Raw genomic sequence first — 18,118 nt, 5'->3', positions numbered from 1 at the left:
AGGTCTTTAGATCCCAGAGACACAGTTAAGGTCGCCTTACACTATTGAGACAAAATATAGGTCACTTGGGGAACATTTCTTCTAACATGAGAGCTGACATAAGAAGCATTTTTAGATAGTGAATTTTAACTAATTTGAAAATAAATTTACCAGGACATCACTTATTCAGAAGCAACAGTCCTACTCAAAATCTCACCATAGTAAAAAAAAAATTCCACATTCCACAAAGGAATTCAAGCTAAGCAACCACCCCTGAACTGAAAGGTCACGATGCCAAATCCATCTATTTAAAATACTGTTTATTTGTGATTTAACATTAATTAGCATTACATCTAAGAGCAATATCAGATAACATTTATACATTTTCCACAGGACACAGAGGTTCATTGGCTCATTCTTTATGCCAAAGCAAGTAAATAGAGGCATTAGCAAAAGGTGCAAATAGTTCACTGTTGCGTTTAAAAAATATTTATGCACATTGCATTCATTTAAGATATATATATATTTAAAAAGTTATGGAAAAGCATAGTTCACAGGTTACTGTTTCTACATACGTTGTAATACAACATAAATGATGTAGAACATAAAAAAAAAATCCTCAAATACAGAAGTAAGCAACTGAAAGTTTCTGCTAAGAGATTAAAACACTGATTCCAGTAGTTAGTGAGATCCAGAATGAAATTTCCAGGCTCCGTTTCAGCTTTGCATCATCGTACACATACAGCCAAACAGAACCAGCTCCAGAACGCACTGTAATGTGTAATGTGATTTTGACACGCCAACTCATCCTCCAGAAACACTTTGGATTATTTTCACCCACTGACCATTTCGGATCATCGATTTTACATTGATTTGTGACATCACTTCGGTGAAGGGGAGAAAACTATATTAGGTCTAGGTTTAAATTTGTATTTACATTAGAAAGAAAGTTAACTGAAATAAGGTGAGAAAATTTTGTAAAAATCAAGAAGTGGTAGGTTTTCTCGTTGGGGGATTAGACCCACTGATTTCTTCTAGTGCTGCTTCTAAAGAGACAGAAGTTAAAAGGAAACCAAGAAATACGATGATTTTGGCAGAGAAGCAGAATTTTAGAAATCTGGGACATGTTCCAAATAAACCTATGCTTCAAATCCTATCGTGACTATGGGTCTTCATCAAACTAGAATTCTTGGCATGACACCGCTTTTGTTCCCTTCATTTTTCACTTTCTCTCTTCCTTTTCATTTGTTTCCCTCATGAGACCATCTTCATTCATTAGCAATACTAAGAGAAAAATACATTATAAGGTTCAAATGTGAATCTAGTTATACCTTGAAATGCTTTAATCTCCTTTAGATACCAAGTGCCTGGATTCTTGAATTAGATTTAAGCATACTTAGTACCAAGCAGCTTCAAATATGCTCTACTGTTATATGATTGGCTAATATGCTTATGATGCTTTTATATTGAATGGTATACAAACATCTCAACATACAAAAATCGTTTTTGCCAGAGTTAAACTAAATAACCCATGTACGTGTACAAAATCCCCTTTGTTGAAAAATAAGGGGCTTTCTCAACCAATAAAAAAGGAAGTTTTCAAAAATTATAGTTTACTAAAATGATTTCTCTTTTTTGGCAAAGAAAGTTACTTCAGGTGAGGAAGTTTTATACTATGAATAAAATTCCAGATGAATCTTTTCTTAAATTTTTTTTTAAAAAAATTCTGTGCCAGTGTATACTAATGCTATAGATTCTTAGAAGCTTTTAAAGCGTTCTGTTAATGCCCACTGAAACAATGGGAACCCAAAAGGTACAGTCAATAATCGTGGTAAAAAATTATAATCTGATTACCCAGTGAAGCAGGTGTTGAGAAATAAAAACTCTCTCACTTGTGCACTGGTATTTCGTTTCCAACAGATATTATGGAGAAGGCCTGAAGTAATTCAGACAGATATCTGTTTGTGGTGAATTATAGTAATACTTCATGAGGGCAGAGCTAACTAAAACTAGCAATTATTCAAAAATTCAAAACCTTTTTTGGACATACAAAATGAGAGATGAATTTGAAGTTCTTTTCATAATATGTTTTTCTTTTAGTAAAATCCCTTTCCAGTTCTTAAAGTCCAGTTTGCTACATACCCCCAGTCTTCTCTACCACTGCATATTAATCATCAACTTAAGTGTGGTATTTAAATGTGCAATGTCACATTGTAATAATAATAATTATAAAAAGAGTTAAGTTAGGCTTCAACTTTCTCCTTTTTTTTGTTCTTTTTCAGAAAAGAAGGAGTACGGAATTTCTTCTTTTTCTTGGATGGCGATTTTGAAGGGGAGCCTTCAGGTGACAGGACTTCTTCAATTTTTTCTGGAGACTTAATGGTAATCTCGATGTTCTCTATGGTCGTGCTCGTGGTTAATCTACTCACTCGCTTCGCAAGCTCATCTTCAACATCATGCATATCATCCTTGCCATTCACCACCATGACGGGCACCTCCATGGAGATGAAGCTCTTGGAAAATAGCTCATGGTTTTCTACAAAAGGGGAGGGTTGGGTTGTTGTTGTTGTTTTTGGTTATTTTACATAGTTAACACCTTGGCTTTATTTTACAAAACTGAACTGATTTATGTAGCAACGTACTAAGGCATTACTTAAGTTTCAGTAAAGACAAATCATTACCTTAACATACTATGGATCTACTAGCATGAAGCTAGATTTTCTTAACTAGTATAAAGGGGAAGGGGTCAAAGCTGTTAGACCAAAGCATGAAGGCTAGATAAGTCTGGTTTGATGATCTGACAGTTGCATTGTAAATCAAGTCAGTATAAACAAGGAAGACAACATGTATTTTTCTTGAATTTGGCAATCAAAACTGGAAAGATTTCATGCTCCTGATTGGAAGATGTAGGACACACCACTTTTAATTTCACAAATTCTTAAGAACTACCAGTTGCCAAAATCCAGATTAAGGTAAGTCAACACAAACACTGAACAACACTAGCACACCACTTGGTGAAAAAATATATAAAATTATTGGGAGCTTTAGGTAAAATCCATGGCAAACTCATTGCAATCGGGTGTTCAATTTCCTTACGTGAAGACAAACGACAGAGGACAAACTCTTAAGACTAACTCAGTGAACGCTATGGGAAGTTACAGTGAATACCTTCTAATTTTTCAGGGATATTTTGCGGTGACTGAGTTTGAGACTGAATTTGTGAAACAGATGAAGCGTCATCTGAGAGTAATTCCTGCTCAGCATCTGTTGGACGAGAGTTTAGTTAAAAGCCATGCAAAACAAAGAAGCATAAGGTTTCGGGAAGGTTAGTGCATACGTCAAACGCCTGCAGACACATGATAAACTCTTCAGCAGTGAGCTAAGTATACTAACGGCTACCCCACGGATCGATAACTGCGCATTAAGAGGAGGTGAATGTGCGAACACTTCTGACTCTGCTAACAGTAACTTTACATACGTGCTTGGTAAGGAAGCATGGCTACGGACAGCCCAGGCAAATAATACGTAAGCATTTAGCTTTTGCTAGAGTGTTAGAAAACCAAAATATATTGAGCAGCCGGGTGAAAAGAATTAGGACGCCTCACCAATGATGCTGCGTTCACGAGGCAGAATGCCTCCAAATTTTCAAACAATATCCAATTAGTGATTTCTGTCAGAGCAGTATTAGTGAGCTAATTCAGAAAGCCATAATGAATGTGGAAGAAACTATTTATAAAAAAAAAAAAAAAATAGAAGCTGATGGTTCTAGAGTGCAATATTTGTTACCTGGCATCTTTAGGCTTTCAAAAAATAAGAGATTAAAGAGGGACATTTTACAAAATAGAAAAATAGAGAAAGTCTCTAACCTTAGGTTAGAATAAACAAATCCAATAAATAATATCACTGAGAATATTTAATGTCGTCAGGATGACTCCCTTTTGTGACAAAGGCACTAACACACTGATAAAAACTGTTCCCGGGATGATCCAGATGTCAATTCTTTCCACATGATAGCTAATGTGGACAAACATTTTTAACCACTGGTTCTGTTCTGCTTTGGGAAAACATTTCAACTGTATGTTGTAGATGCTCTAAAGCAGAGGCTCTTACCCTGGGGTCACAGATTTCTTGTCCCTTACCCTGAATGCCCTCTTTCCCCAAATGTGTATCATACAAAATTAAGCACTCATTTTTCAGATGGTTCATGAACTGTCTGGAGCTTATCCAAAGATGCAAAATCAAGAACCCCTGCTATAAAGAATTTCTTATTCTTGAGAAAAAGGGAGTTAGTATTTAATTAGCTGGGGTTTCATTAACAATTTTTAAACAGAATCCTTACTTAGGGTTCTGAAGTCAGAAAAACTCAACCTCACTACAGTGCCCATGTACTTAATTAAAGAAAGTCACATCAAAATTCTGGCAGTTTTCTTTGTATTTTGATCTCAAGATTATATACTGGCACCTTGCGGCACCCAAAAAGTATAAAAGCCACATAATATACGTACTCTGTCATGTTTAAATCTATTACTGTATCTGCATTTATTTTAGTAAAGTAATACTTTACTTATCTGTGGATTTCATTTTACTATGGAAGTTTTTGCTAGTGATCAGATTGCTTTCTGAGAAACACTTTTCTCTGCATGGTGACAAACGTGAACTACAGTGGCTCTTCGCATTTTAGCTCCACCTACACTCAGCAAGGTCTGGGAGAGATGACAGGGGACCATCGATTGTCAAAGGAACATTTTAAAAAAACAACAACACTGACTGCCTTCTGTCATCCAACTCAAGGTGTTCTGCCGTTGGTAGCATGGTTATCAGGCTTAATCTAAAAATGAACGAACCTTCCAGGCCTTGCTGTTTACGCTCGATTGTCTTCTTATACTCTTCCAGCTCGCCTTCTGTGAGATGACTGAAGGGGTTGGGAGGAGCTGGTGGGGCCTGATCGTCATCTTCAAACTGCATGGTCTTGCAAAGAAAAACATCGACAGATCGGAAGCTTATTCTTCAGAACTGGTTAAGAGGGCACAAAACAGAGCTGAGGGCTCCCAGGATGATAGTGGGAGACAGGCTGGAGACTGAAGAATTCTCCAGATAAATTAAACGGCCTCAGATAAAAGAACTACAGATATTGACATGTGGGGACTCCCCAGAGAGACAACCAACCCATCAGCCTACAGTGAAGCTCACCGAATGCCAAGCTCTGCCCACACCCGGAGCATCGGCCTGACTTTTCAGTGTCCCATTCTTAAATATAAACAGACTACCAGGTATTACCTGAGGAAAGCTTCCACCATGGAAGTGAGAGACCAGAACAAGAGAGAACTCAGAAGAAACAAGGACAATAAATGCAGCTGAAGAAAATTTAAAATCGATTCCCTCAGAGCAATAAGAGAAAATACTGTATCCATGAAAGACTAGGATGTTATTTAAAAAACAAACATTCAGGGAATAAGAAGTCTTAAACAATTTTTAAAAATATATCAAAATAGAAAAGTAAATAGAAGCATTAGAAAATAAAGTCGAACAAATCTCCCAGAAAGTAGGATAAAAAGACAAAGAAACGGAAAGTGAGAAACAGCATACCCTGACAGAAAAAGAAATTGGGAGGGAAAAAATTATTGAAGAAATACATTTAAAAAATGCCCAGAGGGGCATGTGGGTGGCTTAGTCGGTTAAGCGTCCGACTCTTGGTTTCGGCTCAGGTCATGATCTCATGGTCTGTGAGTTCAAGCCCCAGTCGGGGCTGACAGTGAGAAGCTTGCTTGGGATTCTCTCTCTGCCCCTCCCCTGCTCCCTCTGTCTCTCTAAAATAAATGAATGAATGAGTGAACGAATGAATAAATAAATAAATAAAAATTAAAAAAAAATGCCCAGAACTGAAGAATAGGACTTGGCAGATTGAAAAGGGTTACTAAATGCAGAGAAATACAAAGAAAGACTAAAAGAAACCTACTACAGGGGCTCCTGGGTGGCTAGGTCGGTTAAGTGCCTGACTTCAGCCCAAGTCATGATCTCACGGTTCATGAGTTCGAGCCCTGTGCTGACAGCTCAGAGCCTGAAGCCTGCTTCAGATTTTGTGTCTCCCTCTATCTCTGCCCCTCTCCTGCTTACACTCTGTCTCTCTCTCTCAAAAAATAAATAAAAATTTAAAAAATTAAAAAAAAAGAAACCTACTACAAAGCACAGCATTATAAAATTTCAGAACAGCAGGAATGCAGAAAAGGTGTAAAAGAATAAAAAAGAGCCCTATACAAAGTTACATGAATCGCAGTGCTCTCTTCCTTCTCATCAGTAACAGGGGACAACAGAGTGATGTTTTCCATATTTGTGAGGTAAATGATTTCTAAACTAGAAATCTATGTCTATTATTTAAACATTTCAAGGTAGAATACAGGATTTCAGGCTGTTACCTCCTATGTGTCCTTTCTCAGAAAGCTATTAGAGGATATGCTCAATGATAGAGGGGGAAATCAAGAAACTGGAAGACTCAAGGCAGGAAACAGGAGATAGTACAGAGGCAAGAGGCAGAGGAATCCCCAGGATGAGCCTGTGCAGCTGGCCTGAAAGCCACCAGTCCAGATCTGGGCTGGAATGACAGAGCAATGAGAGATTAGCTGTTACCCTTGAACCTTTGTAAAGTAATATTAAGAAGGACTTTATAGTTCTTCCCAAACTTTTAAGCCAATGTACCCAAAACACTAAGCCAATGAAAAACGGAGGCAATTATTAACTCTAGGGGGAGAAAAGTGGTATAAGAAAGGAAATGTAATCATGGGATACTACCTGGCTGAGCAGTAAACATTTAATAATATAAACACCGAAAGCTGGTTTAACAAAGAAATTGTAATACAATCTTTCCCCAACATTTTCTCATCTCTGAAATCTGAACTCATCCAATAATTGATGGCTTCCTACAATTATAATTGTCAGGGTTTTTTCTCTCTTAGGGATCTACAAAATAATGGTACTTCTTGGGAGTTGATGACATAGACTCAAAGTCAGTTGAGGTCTAAAATTGACAGGCGAAGAAAAAGCAGAACAAAGAAGCTCTTCAGAAACATGAAGGTGAATGCTAGAAGAAAGTCCTTGCCCCTGGAAATTGGGAGCTGACGTGACATTTTAAGCGTTGCAATTACTTGACTCTTTAACTTGTGCTTATATTAACATTAGTAAAAATAAATACTCATATTTAAAAAGCAAAGAAATTAGTGTGGCAGATCAAAACCCAAGAGCATGTGGCTTCATGGACTTACAGAAGGGGGCTTGTCCACAACAATTCCAGCAAGCAACTGCGACTGTGGTCCAGCTGTTTTCAAGTCATACCGGTTTTGTTCTCGAATCTGAATCAAAACACAGTAACGAGTTCTTGGGGGCAACTATGCAGACAGATGATTTTTACTCTTTTACTCTCTTTTCCCACAGGCTTGCTCTTTGACCACCCAGAGCCTCTTTCTTCCTGCCTCCGCAAAGCCCTCTCCTACCATCCCAACAACTCACATTCATCTCCTCCACTCTTCCTAATGTATGATTTCCTATTGTCTTACGTGGTTGGAGAATTACCTTTTCCACTAACACTAGGGCTCACTTTCACTAATATAGCAGCAGTATGTTTACTACCTCTTCCCCATGGAGCCCGCTTGCCAGTGACTAGCACAGAGCTGGAGGCGTTCAATACAGGCTAACATTATACTGAGTTTCAGGGCGTCTGGTGGCTCAGCTGGTTCAGCGTCTGACTCTTAATTTCAGCTCAGGTCATGATCTTGCGGTTTTATGAGACTGAGCCCCACGTTGAGCTCTGTGCTGACAGTGTGGCGCCTGCTTGGGATTCTCTATCTCCCCCCTCTTTGCCTCTCCCTCACTTGCACATGCACGTTTTCCCTCTCTCAAAATAAATGCACTCATAAAAAAATTACACTGCATTTCAAATTCTTCTGTATTCATACCCCCCAAGCTTGGTATTAATCAGATTTAATCACATAAAACAGTATAAAAATGACTCCCTTGGCCACAGATGACTACATCTTACCTTATTTCTCTTTTCTAGTACCTCATTCGGGTTTGTGTTTAAAGGAACAAATTGATTTGGATCTTCAATTTTGATAGGTGTTCCACTACTAACTTTAGAAGAGTCCTCTGCTCTCAACCACTAAAAAATAAAAAATTTTCTAGAATGAGGCTTTCTGTTAAGGAAATATGGTAGGTTTTTGGTAACTGTTTATTGACTCAAGGAGAGGGAGCACACACTGCCAATATGTTAAAGAATTTCACTAAGCAGTATTTAGTGGTCAATTACTGTATGTCTCATACTAGTTAGAAAAAGGCTCATGATCAGCACTCACTTAAAAGATGTGATTACTATTTGCATGAATACTCACCTAGATGGCTATTTAAGTTTTCTTAATCTCTTAATCAGAGTCTGATCTCTTATTAACTCACGTTTAGAGCTGTTGCCTGCACTGAAGTTTCATCAGCTGATGATGGCTAAGTCACCAAAAAGGACTCAAGGAATCTCTTCAGATTTAGTTTTCCAGACTTCATTTTTCTATTTTTGGCTGCCAGGAAAGGCCAATCCCCTGACCAGCATTTTACACAGAGGGCAATCTGGTAGTAATCCATAACAGAACTACAGGCATGGAAAAGCCTTATATAATTTTTCTCCTTTATCTCTTATTATATCCTTTAAAGAAGACGAATATTCATCAAGATCAATCATGGCTGGCCATCAGTCTCCACCAATAAAATCAATTCTGGGAAACTTAGGAGTTTAATTATGTTCTTTTACTAGGAGATAAGAAATCTTATAAACTAGGGAAAAACACTTTGATGTCTAGGCACTTCCACAGTGAATGTTACTGATTTATATGAGAAGATGAACCGATTTTGAGTATCTACAGAATATTTGGTGATCAGCACTCTAAAACTAAACCAAATCTGAAGCAAAATGTTGAAAAATACAAGACAATCCATTTCTCACTCTTCAAGATTTTGCCTAAGCATAACTGTGCAGTAATTCATGAAACTCTGGAACCATCACGTGTCGATAACTTTTATGGTTCTGATTCACTGGTACAATATAAACTGCAAAGCAGTACCAAGTAGTGGATTAAGAACTGGGCTCCAGAGTCACTGTATGCATTCAAATCTTGCCTTTACTATTCATAAATGATTAGTTAATCCCTCTGTGCCTCAGTTTTCACATCTATGAAACGGGAGAAAAACCACATCCTCTCCATGTTAAGAGTATTAAATGAGATAATTCATTTAAGTCACAGAAAACAAAGTATCTTGTACAAAGTTTATACCTGATAAATGACAGGTTAGTATTGTTATATTCAGCTTTCCCAACATTTTTAACATAGAACATTCAATTCATATAAGTAACTAGGCAAAATATTTAGTAGAGGCAAACCACATAAAATAGCAACATACTGTGATCTTGGTCCTGGGACTGGTTTCCCCATTCCGAGACTCCTCAGGCACATTCACTTTCATGTAAGTATTTGGTGAGTTCAGCCATCTTGTTTTTTCACGCTGCTGTCTCTGTGCCATGTATTTGAGAGGAGAGAGTGGCACTGTGTCATCCTCAAAGGAAAAAGCGGTCACAGTTGCTGGGATTTCCACATCACTCTTGTGCCTAGGCTTCTCTCGAATGAGAGGATGCCTATAAGCATAGCCTGTTCTATACCCCTAAGGGAGCAAAAAAACCACATTTGAAATGATCAAACATGCACCAAACACAGCATTTGGACTCTTAATTCTTTAAACAAGTGATCAGAAAGACTCCTTTGTTGAAAAACAAAGACGAAAATATCTGTCAAACCTCACGTAACCTCCATTTATAACACTAGGGTTGAAATTAAGCAAATTTCAAGATCTGGTGAAAACAGATTCCAGCTGACAATGTGATTTCCACTCACACAACTGTTCCTGACAAAGGTAATTTCAAAACTGCTGACCAGAAAATTTTCCTAGCTATTTTCCAGCTTTCTGGAAGCCAAATCTCAGTGCTCATTTAAATCTTTGTTCCTCAGTCTCAAGGCAATCTTCTTCTGACCCTTAGTGGAAGAGGGTAAAATCTAAAGTAAGATGACACTTAAATAAATAAATGTAAACAAAAAAACAAAAAGAAAGAAAGAAAAAAAAAAGGGGCGCCTGGGTGGCTCAGTCGGTTAAGCGTCCGACTTCAGCTCAGGTCACGATCTCGCAGCTCGTGAGTTGGAGCCCCGCATCAGGCTCTGTGCTGACAGCTCGGAGCCTGGAGCCTGCTTCGGATTCTGTGTCTCCCTCTCTCTCTGCCCCTCCCCCACTTGTGCCCTGTCTCACTCTATCAAAAATAAATGTAAAAAATAAAATAAATAAAGATGACATTTGCATGTTTCACTGTTTGATTCTTAAAAATGTGGTAAAATTACACTGGAATGCCTCCCCAAGGTCCAACTCAGCTCCCAGAGGTATAAGCATGTTCCCAGACCAAAGGGAGATGGAAGCGTTTGCTCTTGAATCTGCAGACATGAAATCCAAGTTTACGTTCAATTTTTCACCTACCAAATTATCCAGAGTCCTCATCAGCCCTTCAAACTCAATCTCGCCAACCTTCCATTTTTGATGGGAGCCCATATTCACTCCTCCTCCTCCGGCTGTTGCTATAGCATGAGTGAAAGATTTATACTTCTGAAGATCCAGCACAAGCAGATTGTCTACTCCACCTGCCCCTGCTAATGCCTGCACCTGTAATCGATGGCAAAATATAGAGGCACAAGACTGTAAAAGATTATAATGAATATTTTACCTTTAAAAAGGCAGGATTTCAATTCAGCAAATACCTATAACTTGTCCAGGCTCCTAACAACAGGAATAAGGCAATACACTTGTAAAAATGGGCAGCTGAAGTATCTTTTCCATTGATCTGAAAAAGATACCTTCCAGGATTCTGATCCTCCCTGATGGAAAACGCATTTAGAGCCATTCCTTTTAACATATTTCAAGAAACTGAATTCTCTTGCCAAATTTTAAAGTTATCTTGCAGTTTTCCCTTGGCTATCCTTTTTTTTTTTTTTTTTTTTTTTTTTTTTTGCTGAAAGTTATAATTTTAAAGGAATATAGACACTACACTGTGAAGTTAAGGATATTTAGGCAGAAGCAGCTCATTATCTTAATTTCATCAAGCTTTTCACAGCTTCGTTTAAGAAGGGACTGCTAGAGCAACAAAAAAAAAAGTTAGTTGTTAGACATTAAAACTGACAGAAAAGATTTTTCCCCTTTATTGTGGCCCTCTAATAAATTAAGATTATTACCATTTGCTTCAAGAGAATCTTCTTGAAGAGGGAAATTAGGTCTGTTAAAAATACATTCAGCTTCTCTGAGGAAAAAAGTAGTTAATAAATAGCCAACCTATTATAATAAGGTTGAGGCTGTGAAATTGTTGGAAACTGCAGGCGTTCATAAAACTTCTGGCCCTGCTCCTTGCGCTTTTTATAAAAGTGGCTACATCTGATCTTTGATGACGGACGGTTGCCTCTGTTTCTAATTAGTGTGACCACAACCACTACAGGGTAAAAACAGAGACAATTACAATTAAGCAGGATTATGGGGAAAACGATGTTTATGAGGCTCTCAGATTTGTGTGTGTGCGTCTGTATGTGAATTTTAATTTTTTCCTCTTTTCAATTCAAGAGATAGCTGAGTTGACCCTTTTTATTCAAGTAAAGCAGATCTCTTAAAAGACAAAGCAAAAAGCCACCAACCAATAGGACTTTGAAAATAAATAACACAAAACCCAGTACAACAAGCAAATTGCAAACAATAAAAAACAAGTGTGTGGGGGGATAATTTTTCCTACCTGAATCTCACAGGCTATCTGCACATTAAATATATAATGAAAAGCCTCCTCAATCGTTTCTCCAAGGGCTACCACACCATGATTTCTGAGTACCAGCACCTAAAATAGAATCACAAAGCAATCACTTTAAAATAACTGGCATAGCTCACACTGTTTTTCATCAACAGCAACAGCAACAAAAATAGCTCCTTCGATAGGAACTCTACTGCATACCTTACAACTTGGCCCCAGAACTTTCTGTAGTTGAATTCTCTCCTCCTGTTCATCAAGTGACCCTTGGTAGTCATAATAGGCGACGTCTCCCAGGAAGAGGGACTCTTGAGAAATTGGAAGGATCCCACACTTCATGGAGGATACCTATTTGATTGGGCCCATGTTAAAAGAACATATTTAGTTACTAGTTACACTCTCCTAAGAACCGGATTCTTTAGTCAGCTCAGGAAGCACTGGCCTAATTCACTGAGTCCACCATTCCAACCCCTCTCTCACTTTAGCTCTTCACTTCTTCCAGAAAGAAAAAACAACAACAAAAAAAAAGGACTTAGGGGATAGAACTCAGTTTAAACGTTGTGCCAAATATTATGAAAGAAACTCTACTCCAAAGAGCTCAGCACCCAATTATTAGCTGATTACTGAAAAATGCAAATGCTATCTCTCTAGTTGTTTCCTACGATGTCAGCATTTGGTCCAAAGGAAATTTTGCTTTCTGGGTATGCAGAGGATTAATATTTTCAGTATACTACACTTCCCAGAGTCATTGCTGGTTTTAGCCTTCAGCAACTTACAGCTGCTGTTGCCAGGGTATGGATGTGTATCACACACTTAACATCAGGACGTGTTGAATAGATCGCAGCATGGGGACTGAAGCCTGTGTGGTCAATTTTCAGGTTAGTACTTCCCTGATCAACCACTTCTCCTATGATATTGACTTTCACCTGGAAAAAATCAGAGAGACATATTTAATTGGTACACATGTATCAAAGTTTGCCTGTGATCCACAAACCAAACCAGTGGAGGGGGCCAACTTTTTTTTGTCAAAGGCCAAATAGTCAATATTTTAGACTTTGTGGGCCCCTGATGCAACTACCCAACTCTGCCACTTTATGTAGAGCCACTCAGAACTGTAGAAGAATGGGTGTGGCTTTGTTCCCATAAAACTTTATTTATAAAAACAGGCAGTCGGAAACAAAATTTCGATTTAGTAAGAAGCAGTTTCCAAAAAACCAAGTAACTTAAACTCTTCACTAAAGGTCTGAACAAGTCCAGTGTTTACTGAATTGGCTGGAAAATTTCCACTTGCTGACACTGTAGCACCCAGAACCAATGGAGTTCCTGTCATCCCAGAGGCCAATGACAGTGCCTAGGAGTACAATCATGGAAAAATAAAATGCCACACAGTCAGCCAGCCCCTCTGCTCACACCAACTGAACTTTATTGAAATCTATTTATAAAATACACATAGACTTTGTGTTTTTTAAAAGTTCCAGAGTGTACAGGGTGGAAAAAAAGTCAAAGGATTCCCTCCAAAACATGGATAGTTCACTGATAAGACCAACTTATTTATGAGTCTCTTCAACCACCTTGTTTTTCTTGACCCTGAAAGCTTTTCTTAAAAATCAACCTAAGTTGGGGTGCCTGGGTGGCTGGCTCAGTTAAGCGTCCGACTTCAGCTCAAGTCATGATCTCACGGTTCGTAAATTCGAGCCCCACTTTGGGCTCTGTGCTGACAGCTCAGAGCCTGGAGCCTGCTTCGGATTCTGTGTCTCCCTCTCTCTCTGCTGCTCCCCCGCTCAGGCTCTGTCTCTCTTTCAAAAACAAATAAAGGCTAAAAAAATTTTTTTTTTTTAAATCAACACAACTTTCCAAATTCTTTCCTGTTCACTAAGCAAATGTTTTTTCCATCCATACCTTTTCTTGTTCTGTCCCATACTAAAAGCTGAAAACTGTTAGAAAAGCACAAAGAAGCACAGAAAAAGTAACATAGAAATGAAAATTATACCAAATTGGAGGCTGTGGCTTCAGAAAAAGACAGGCCTCTAGGAATTATTATTATGTGGTCTTGCTCCTTACTTATTCTTACCTGGGAGAAAGAAAAACAAACAAACAAACAATAGGCAATTACTACGAGGTCGTTCATATTTTGCAGTGTAAACACGACTAGAAATATATTTGTAGTGAATAACTGTAAGAGATCTGGGAGGGTGGGGAAAGCAACAAAGTAGAAATTAAAGGTATGCAATGGGAAACTTTCAATGAAAAGTTTTCTTCCCTCAATACTCAAGCACTTGCTAAAAATTTCTGCCATTAGTTTCTCATTTACTGGACTTCCGTAAAGCTTTATCCCGGGAGCTCTAAGGTTGCTTAGGGTCAGCTACATTCATGAGAAAATATTAACTGAATGTGGTAATGACTATAATCTTGATTTACAACATGGAAATGAAGGGGAAAGGGGCAAAGGAAAGAGAAGTCTTCCTGGGAAGGCAGGAAGGAAGTGGAGACGGAAGGGGAAACATAGGAGAGGCTGCAGGGGGTGGGGGGGTGGGGTGGGGAAGAACTCTGGGAAGACAGCACCTAGCACTGGCACCACTTCCATTACAGTCTTTTCATACTTTTTTGCTTCCAAATATTGTCTGGTTTCCACGTGTGACAACATGAAAACACAGATGATAATGAACGGAAAAAATACACTTAAAGAGAATAAAGACCAGAGAGGAAACGTCCCAGGCCTCCTCTACTTTGCCTGCCCCAAGTGCTTTTCAGTGACCCTCATGCTCAGACAGAATTAACACAGAGAAAACTGTGCCAGGAGGATTTCTTCTCAGATGGTTTTTGCAACTGGTTTGAACGAAAAGGACAACACAGATGGTAAATGAAAGAGAAAGTGAGGTTAACCACAGCCTCTCCTTTGGAGAGGTTTAAATCAGCATTAGGTTGTAACCCAGCATGCTAGGTTCAGAAAATGAAGACTGATCAGACTTAGGAGTCAAGGGGAGAAGAGTACACAGTTGCCTTCTAGTTGGGATTTTTTCAAAAAGGAATTGAAAGCCAAAGAACTCACGGAGATATAGGTGTTTGCCAGGTGTGCCCATCCAAACAAGTCCACGAGTCTATACAGGCTGGCAAGCTTACAGCGAGTAAGTTTCTCTCCCTTCACGTAGGAGGATGTATCTGCCCCAGGGAGGTCATTGATAGGTGTGACCATGCCGAGACCTAAAAGGAGAAGGTGTGGACAGAGACTGCTGTCAAGTCAAGCACTGCTGCACCTGGAAGCAGCCGGAGTCTGGGAGTGTCCCAGCCTTGTAAATTCGGATGTGAAACTTATCAGCCCGCACAATGTTTCATTAGCTTATCTTCCTTTGGAGAAAGGCGCATCAGCAATCTTCTCTGCTGTTTCGTCTAGTACTGTACTTGTGGGGGAGGGACTTGGTAGGGAGTCAGGTTCACACCACTGGGGGGAAATGGTCACGTGATCCCAAAGGTGAAAGTGTTCTTAATCCTGAGGTTATTGCTAACTTTATGATGAAAAGATCCCAACGGAAAGCTACTTTTCTAATAGCCCTTTTGACTTTTAGTCAAACAAAAATTATTTAAAATGGAAAAGAATGCATTCAAACCACAATGTGCCTTCTGCCATGACTAAGCAACAAAACCTAGTTTTGCTTGGGTTTTAATGACCCAATTGCTAACTTTCGATGTGATCAAGTTCCACTTTTTCTTAGTCTTTGTTCTCCTTGACACCATTTACCACGTCTTCCCTACAATTCTTCTACAGGCCTGTGTGGTATCATCTGGATCTCTTGTTCCCCTTTCACCTGCTGCTTCTTTCTCCTTCGACAAGTTCTCTTCCCTTTCTCCCGTCTGTGGCTCCTTCCTGAAGCTCAACCCTCCCCTACACTCCTCTCTCACGTTCCTTTTCCCCATGAAAACGCTACAGACTCAGACACCCTGGTCTTTACCTGTGAGCAGGCCCTCCTGCCCACCCTTCAGCCTGCTGCTTCTAACTGCTTGACACAGTAACAGTCAAGTTAAAAGAGTAGAAAAGTGATTTTATCTCCCTGCTTTTTCCTACCTTCTCACTTCTCCTCAGTCTTCTGATACTGATGGTACTACAATTCCCACAGGATCAACGTAACCTGTCCTGGGCGACCAGACGTAATTCATCACCACGTTCCACCACTCTCTTCTTTATGAGTTCCCTCATTCTCCATCCTTGAGTTCAGGCCTCATCTCACATGTAAGCCTTCTCATTCTTGTCCTTGCCTTTGGCCCCTCTCTTTATAAATCCATTCCACATAAAGTCATCAGATTGAGTTTGTAAAGGAACACGGTTAGCCTCACTACTCCCCTGCTCAAAATTTTGCAGAAGCCCCAGACCTGAAGGCCTACAAGATATTCATGTAAGTGCATAAACCAGGCCTGGTGCAGCCCGTAGGCCGCTAGAGATAACACAGGCCTGGGATGAAGGGGCAGCTATAACTTCACAATCAGCTGCTACCGTGTGAGAATCTGAGTTCAGGGCTATCAGAAAGGTTCAACTTTAAACTTGGGCCCCAAGTCAATACTGTAATGTGAGATCTACTTGTGAAATGTTGTGAACTAATTCAAAGAAATAGTTTCAATATGTAAGCCATTATGAAACAATATAATTTCTAACAAAATTTCAGAGTCAGCCATTTAATCGATCTCCTGCTTTCCCCGCCAACTTTAACTTCCACTTTCGACAACATAAATTTTCCAGCCAAACTGGCTGATTTGTACTCCCTGACCTCTGAGCTGTGAGACACAGCTTTCCCGCTGCCATGCCTTTGTACATTGCAGCCAGCAACCTTAGCGGCTCCCCCTTCCTGCTGGGGTATCTAGGACACACACAGGATAGCTCCTCTTATTATTTTGGTCTTCCTGGACCAGTCTTCCTCTTCTAACTTTCGAAATTTTCTCTTTAGACCCTTTTCTTCTCTGCCTATACCCTCTTGTATGATTTAATCTACACACACGGCCCTGATGAATACTTATCCGTGTCCATCTGCCAAGTCACTCTCTTAGGCTCTAGGAGTGTTTTTCCAACTGCTACAAGGTCTTGGCAACTCTGGGTAACCCTGGCATGCCTGAAGTTGAACTTCTTCCATTTCCCACGCCAAAGAGATCCCCAACTCTGGACATTCCTATTTCTGTCTACTAATAATACCATGAAATTCTCAGTTAATTCTTCACACAGAAACTATACAGGTCTTTCTACATCACCCTTCTGCTTAAATGGCTTTTCAAAATTAGAATAGAATCCAAACTTCCAACCCTGGCTGCAAAGCCCTACATAATTCAGCCTCTCTGCTTGTTTCTGATCTCACTTTGTTCTACTGGTTTCCCCCAAAACCATGTTCCAGACCATAACCTTTAATTTTTGTTCCTTGAAGAGACCACCAAATTCATTCTCCTCTTATTTCCATCTGACACTTGTACTTGTCCCTTCTACTTGGACTGTTTTCTCTCAATCTTCGTATGGTTTGCTCCTTCTTGTCATTCAGATTTCAGTTTCAGTGTCCCCTCCTCAGAGAGATTCTCTCTGATCACCTAATCTAGTCACCTAGCTCCTCCTATCAAATCACTATCTATTAATTATCTGCATAGCACTTATCAACTGACCATTTTCTGTCTCCACAAGGACAGGAATCTTGTCTCTCTTGTTTATCAGTGTTATCTCCTATCTCTAACAGGGTGCTTGGAACATAATAGATACTCAATATTATAGAAAAAGCAAAAAAAACCCCAAACAAACAAGCGCAACCTTTCAATTTTTCTGTTTCTTCTAATAGAATGTTTCTTCCAAGATAGAGGAGTGATTTTGTAACTCATAGTTCTTCTCCCCCACTATCTATACCATCTCCTCACATCAAACTGTTACTAAGTCATCTCTACTCTTCCTTAGTTATGCCTTTCTCGTATCTCTTCCTTTTTGTACTCACACTACTATTTTAGTTCAAGCACGTATACCTCACATTGGGACCCTTTCAAAGATTCTTTAACCAGTATATATGTGCCGACACATGGTCCGCTTTGAGTTCTACAAACATACCTTAACCCAGCATGTTTTCAACATCAGGTCTCAATTGTTATGCCATTCCTCTATTTGGAAAGTACTTGCATTTACTGACTCTTACTTATAAATCTATAACCAAACAAAACCAAACCAAAACCAAAGGCAGGCAGAAATGAAGGAAGAGAAGGAAAACAAAAGAAAAGAAAAAAGAGGAAAAGAAAATCCCTTAATGCTGATATGACGTCTCATCCCTTGACTCGGAC

General features: G+C 39.2%; 1 protein-coding gene across 10 annotated transcripts in view; it reads right to left on the bottom strand.

The window, feature by feature from the left end:
• Positions 1 to 282: 282 nt before the first annotated feature.
• Positions 283 to 18,118, bottom strand: part of ADD3 (adducin 3) — a 123,226-nt gene continuing 105,390 nt past the window's right edge. For 8 of the 10 annotated variants that reach the window (XM_042909172.1, XM_042909168.1, XM_042909167.1 and 5 more), the window contains 12 exons: positions 14,880 to 15,031; positions 13,821 to 13,901; positions 12,607 to 12,756; positions 12,035 to 12,178; positions 11,822 to 11,920; positions 10,528 to 10,710; positions 9,412 to 9,669; positions 8,009 to 8,128; positions 7,236 to 7,322; positions 4,824 to 4,947; positions 3,148 to 3,243; positions 283 to 2,515 (listed from right to left, as the gene is read on the bottom strand). In XM_042909172.1, coding sequence (XP_042765106.1) covers positions 2,223 to 2,515; positions 3,148 to 3,243; positions 4,824 to 4,947; positions 7,236 to 7,322; positions 8,009 to 8,128; positions 9,412 to 9,669; positions 10,528 to 10,710; positions 11,822 to 11,920; positions 12,035 to 12,178; positions 12,607 to 12,756; positions 13,821 to 13,901; positions 14,880 to 15,031 — 1,787 coding nt within the window. In that variant the 3' untranslated portion in view covers positions 283 to 2,222. The remainder of the gene's footprint in view (positions 2,516 to 3,147; positions 3,244 to 4,823; positions 4,948 to 7,235; positions 7,323 to 8,008; positions 8,129 to 9,411; positions 9,670 to 10,527; positions 10,711 to 11,821; positions 11,921 to 12,034; positions 12,179 to 12,606; positions 12,757 to 13,820; positions 13,902 to 14,879; positions 15,032 to 18,118) is intronic. The other 2 variants (XM_042909174.1, XM_042909173.1) reach the window with 1 other exon arrangement.

The sequence above is a fragment of the Panthera leo genome, chromosome D2 (assembly GCF_018350215.1).
Source record: "Panthera leo isolate Ple1 chromosome D2, P.leo_Ple1_pat1.1, whole genome shotgun sequence".
In the NCBI taxonomy this organism is placed as follows: Eukaryota; Metazoa; Chordata; class Mammalia; order Carnivora; family Felidae; genus Panthera; species Panthera leo.
This window is presented reverse-complemented; position numbering and strand designations above follow the sequence as displayed.